At 48.7% G+C, this 5,317-nt stretch overlaps 1 protein-coding gene across 1 annotated transcript in view; it reads right to left on the bottom strand.

Moving 5' to 3' along the window:
• The window catches only part of ZFHX3 (zinc finger homeobox 3), a 101,696-nt gene that overhangs the window by 24,415 nt on the left and 71,964 nt on the right, over positions 1–5,317 (bottom strand). Inside the window, 2 exon segments of the mRNA XM_009993658.1 lie at positions 1,208–1,408; positions 1,605–1,738. Of these exon segments, the coding sequence (XP_009991960.1) occupies positions 1,208–1,408; positions 1,605–1,738 (335 nt within the window).

Below are 5,317 nucleotides of genomic sequence, written 5' to 3' on the forward strand. Positions count from 1 at the left end.
GCATTCCGGGGCAGCACCGGCTGGAATGAGTCCTGCAGACGCTGCCCGGGTGCTGCACACAGGACCACCCCAACCCCAGCACAGGGACTCTCCGTCAGCATCTCCAGGATGAAGCAAGGCAGAGCACACACCCAGGTGTCACAAATGAGAACTTTAATGCCGAGTGTTAATTTACTCCTTCTCACCACGCACTAGCTCTTGAGTTGGACGAGTTTCACTTCCTCAGAGACAGGGAGGATTCCCATGCTAGGTACTCTTAGCAAGGATGAAGGCAGAACAAGAGTCTGGTGCACATGTCTGTGATGACATGTAGTTTCTGCTCCCCATCAGAACACTGCAATAGCAATCACAACCCACACACAGGCACAATGCATTTGGCAAAGAGCTTGAGAAGTGGAGCTGTTACAAGTTTTGAGCTCTACGTACAGAAAGTTGACTTTAGCAAACTTTCACTCCACCCTTCAGCAGCTAACTTCCTACTTCAAAGAATTTTAACTGCCTGTGTGTAAATTTTAATTTAAAACCAGATATTTCAAAGTATCTTAAAAACAGCACTTGAAACTGTATCTCTAATATTTAACAGTCCAGTAAGGTTCAACCTCCCTCGGGCCTACAGCAGCATATCTCTTGCTTGTTCAGGTTACTCTGAAAAAAGGGAATTGTCACACAACAAAAGCTTTGTAATTTTGGACGGAGTGATTCCTCACAGAAGCAACGGATCCAACTTATCTCATACAACCACAACAATGTTCCTCATTAACAGAACGAAGTGCAGGACACGGGCAGCACAATAGGACTGTCTCCTCTCTGTGAGATGAGACTGCCAAGGGAAGTTACTCTATTGGTTCTTAAAATAATATTTTAAGCAGAAACCTGCTATCTAATTTCCTGTGTTGTTACCTTAATCACCTTGGCTGTCCTTCTTGGGAAGTGCTCATCAACACAGATGCAGCACAGCACATCAGCTACTGCATCTCCCAGAAGCTCCTGTGCAAACTGTGATCCTATGCAATGACCTCAGTAGTCAAAGGAAATAATAATTTTTCTGATTTCTTCATAGGCAAATTACTCAACACTGCAACGTTGCCAACTTCCACAGTGCTCAAGCACAGACAAAACATGCAGGGATGGGAAAAACCAAGATGGCAGAGCCTTGGCAGGTGCAGGAGCTGCCCAGCACAGCACGGCTGCCCACGCGGCCACTCACCGTCAGGATCAGCTTCTCAACGCAGTCGGGTGACACGCTGTGCAGGTGGGTGAGATGCAGCTGCAGATGGATCTTGTTGTTCAGCATGTCCTGGCAGAGTGGGCAGCGGAGCATGGGCTGCACCGAGTGCTGGGTCATGGCATGAACCCGCAGCCGATTGACGTCCGTGTTGCTGTACTTGCAGTATGGACACTGATACATCTGCAGAGCCAGAGAAAGGGACCACGCAACGGTTACAGCTGCTGCTTTCCTCTTTCCTTACAGCTTCAATAATTCCATGCCTTCTATCACAAGTTATCACCTTTCATCCTCCTCCCCCTCCTCCTCTTTTATTCTTTGCTTTGTATGAAACAAATCACCTGCTTGTAGATGCACAAAAAGCTGGGTTCTTCCTTACCTGCTCTGATTTGGTCTCCTCTGAAGTTTTTGACCATTTAAAGGAGAGAGGCGACTCAGAGCTGCTGGGAAATGATACTCGTTTAGAAGATGCTGGAGGCTCTGTCGGCTCCTTCTCTGCCTGGCTGGCTGGTGCTGCAACAAAAAGAGATTTCTATCAGGACATCCTCAAAGAGGCTTTAGTTGGATGAAGACAGCATTTCCATTTACTCTGCTGCTGTTGCTTGAAACACATACCAAGCAGTTGAGGGAGGACAAGTCTATGGACTAACCTACATCCCACAAAGAACACCTGGCCCAAAAACTTAATTCTTGATTACCTTTCAGGGTAAGGGAATGGTGTCATTTCTAGTTAGAGGCCTGTGGGCTGCACACAACCTGGTAAGTGCAAGAGAGTCTAGTCCTGAGTTTGCATTAGATACGCAAGTGTTTGTCGAGACATGAAGGCCAACGTGTCAACTCCATGAGCAGCTGGACTGACTCAACAAAGCAGAACTCACACTCCCAGCTCACCAAAGACATTTTGTGTATGAAAATTCTGGACTATGTTTGCCTTTGAGATGCTGGAAGCTGTGGCCTCAGCCCCATGACTCGCCCTCTGTGCAGGAAGCAGTGGCATGTTGCCAGGCTCATCCCCTGTGCCCTGGGAAAGAGCACCTGGGGGTACTTTGATCCCACCAAAGTTACAATGGCAGAGACCCAGCCTATGGCCAGCAGTGGACAGGACCAGGACATTCTCACATCACAATGAGCTGAGGAAAGGAGATTTGATTGCAACAACACAGAAAAAGGCAAATGAGCCCAGAAGAGTCAACAGCAAAACACTCTGCAAGTTGAGGCACTCTGAGAGGCACATCCCTGACCTTTGCCCCTCCCCCGAACCCTGGCAGCCTGCAGTACATAAATTTGTGGGACATCTATTATTTAAAAACTGTAAGGACAAGTATATTATACACAGCCCCCGTCTCCTCCTCCCCGAACACACATTCATAACAGTACTTTAATCTGTCTCGAATCGACTTCAAACCCATTTCGCCCTTAATGGGAGTTATTCATTTTCACTTGAAAGGTAATATATGACAGCTGGATATTTAATATGATGGATCGGCTGCCGATTAACAAGGCACTGTAACATTCTTAGACCGGTCCCCCCTACTCTTCCCCTTATCTCTTATTCTCTTTGTGAACCCGCTTGTGTCCACTCCTGGTTTCAGATGGTGCCATCAGAGTGAGATCCAGGTAAACTGCATCCTTCTCAAGGGTCTTTCCATTTGCTGACAGGAGAGGCACCTCAAAAAGTACCATGTCACAGAAAGAAACACAATCCCTACTTCTAATCACCCTCCAGACCCCAACTCTAAGTGTTCAGTTACAAAGAGGCAAAATAACTTCCAGAAGAGAGGAAAAAAAAACCACAAAAAAAACCAAACCAGTAAATCCTGGACCTGGGGGCCCAGAACTGGAAAGTCCCTAAAGGTGCGTACAGGACCAAGGCTGCTCACCCTTAGCTCCTGTGAATAAAATGTGCTTGGAGCATGAGAAACATGGCACCACTGCAGGCCTGCCTGCACTGCTCCTCGTCAGGGAAAGCAGCTCCTGCACTGGGTCTGGGGAGGGAGAGACCAGTTCCAAGAGCCAGCACCATGGGAGTGGGGGACCACCTGCCTTAAAATACCCTGCTCCAGCCTTGTGTGATGTCAGTGGTCCCCATCAGGAGGCTAATTGTTGTTGACATTGTCCACTCCTCAGTGTGAGCTCAGACATTGAGGTGTCGGCCCCAGTGGGCACTCTGGGGTCAGGAGCAGGGTGCAGGGAGCCCAGGTGGTCACGCAGCCACAGGAGCTCAGCTCCAGCCCCGCGCTGGGCTGGGACAGCAATGCCAGGCATGGCTCTGGGGCCCCTCAGGCTTCCCTGCCCAGTGATTGTGCCTCCTATGTGCTCTGGGCAGGGTCTCTCCAGGCTCTGTCAACTGCCACTTCAAGCCTTTGGGTGCCATTTGCTCTGCAAAGCTATGGGCAAGTGCTGCAGTGAGCTGTGCTGGCACTGCTGGCTCGCCTGAGGGGCAGGGGACATGGGGGAGGAAAAGGGATGACTGGAGAAACCTCTGCTCATGACTGTGGGTCACCTTCCCAAATAAAGGATGACAATGCTTTCAGTTTTGGAAACAGAGTGAGAACCACAATATACCTATGGAGTTGCATTCATAAACCAAGGTGAGCTCTAGACACTTCGGAACCCACTGATGTCCCACTGGTGGTGGAATCTGCACTGGAGCTCAGAGAGCCCCTGGTCCTCACCCTCTGCCACCACATTCACTGGTCTCCCCTTCTAGCAGCTCATCAATGCAATGTTTTTGGGTGCAGAGACTAAATGTAACAACCCAGCTGTCAATGACCCCATAGCTGCTGAACACTGGCTGTACCCTCTGGAGTCACCACAGGGAATTTTCTTATTTCCCTTCTACTGGGAAGCAGCCTGCTTAAAATTAGGGAAAAGCAAAAGGCAATTAGAATTTACTTTTATTTACCATCTCCAAAGTGCCCATTTTCATTAAATGCACTTTATCCAACCTGTAACTTTAATCCTTTGACACCAGAATTATTAGCAACTGTCCAGACACCAAAATAACTGGCTTGTAGCTGCTCTGAAAAACGCATACTCAACATTTGTTCTAAGTATTATTTTTTGAGATGCCAGCTGAAGTGGGAATTTCAGCACCGAGACCGAAGTTGATTGTTGATAAACAGCCAAATGCACGAAGTGACACATGGACTCCACATCACAGATCAGAGGAACTACAAACTCCCTTCCGCCTGGAGAAATGGAAACGCACAGCTTGGCGCCTGCTGGCAGATCTCCCTGGCAGCTGAGTGGGACCTTGGCCTCTGCACGGAGTGGACAGGACAAAACGTCCTCAGCCAAACATGTCAGAAGGGCCTTAGCTCCAAACCACAGCTCAGCACCTGAGAAGGTGGAGCACAACACCTGCGCCCCAGCCACGCCCGAGAGCAGGCGGAGGGGCATAGGCCTTGCAGGAAAGAAAAAAGAATTCAGGTTTAAAATATGATGTATGGCTACGTATCAGGTAGTATTTCTGAATGCATCTTGAGATGCATTCAATTCCAATTTGCCAACCTTAGAGAAAAATCTGTTTCTTAAGAAAGGTACCCAAAAGCCAACCAGGACAGCGCTGCTGGCCTCCACAGCACTTCTGAGACCTACTTGCCTTCTCACTCTTCCTTGGCAGCTTCTGCTTTTCTGAGGAGGAGAAATCCTCCCAGGCATTATTTCAGAGGTGAGATGGGAAGCATCCTTGGAAGTGGGGATCTTTTCCTTTACTGGGTCCAGAAGCAACACCAGCATGGGTCCCAACCACTGCCTGTGCTCCATCCTGGTGGGAAGGGAGTCACCACCCAGCCTCCCAGCCATCAAGTTCTTTTAGCTAAAGTACCACTGACAACCCCTTCATCTAAACTTCCATCTCCCAGCCCAGCAACATAATGGAGAAGCCAATTAAATTATTATTAATTCATGCTGCTTTCCGTAAGCCAGAGGTTCTCATCTCTCTGCATTCCGTAAACCAGCTTGCCACTTGCCCTAGAAATTTACAGTGGGGTTTCTGCTATCTCCATTGATCTGAGAACCAACACCGTCCCCACCCCCAGCCTGCTGAGAAAACTCCCTTCCTACTAAGTTCAACAGCTGGCCTGGGAA

This window comes from Chaetura pelagica, unplaced genomic scaffold (genome assembly GCF_000747805.2).
Source record: "Chaetura pelagica isolate M959 unplaced genomic scaffold, ChaPel_1.0 scaffold703, whole genome shotgun sequence".
In the NCBI taxonomy this organism is placed as follows: Eukaryota; Metazoa; Chordata; class Aves; order Apodiformes; family Apodidae; genus Chaetura; species Chaetura pelagica.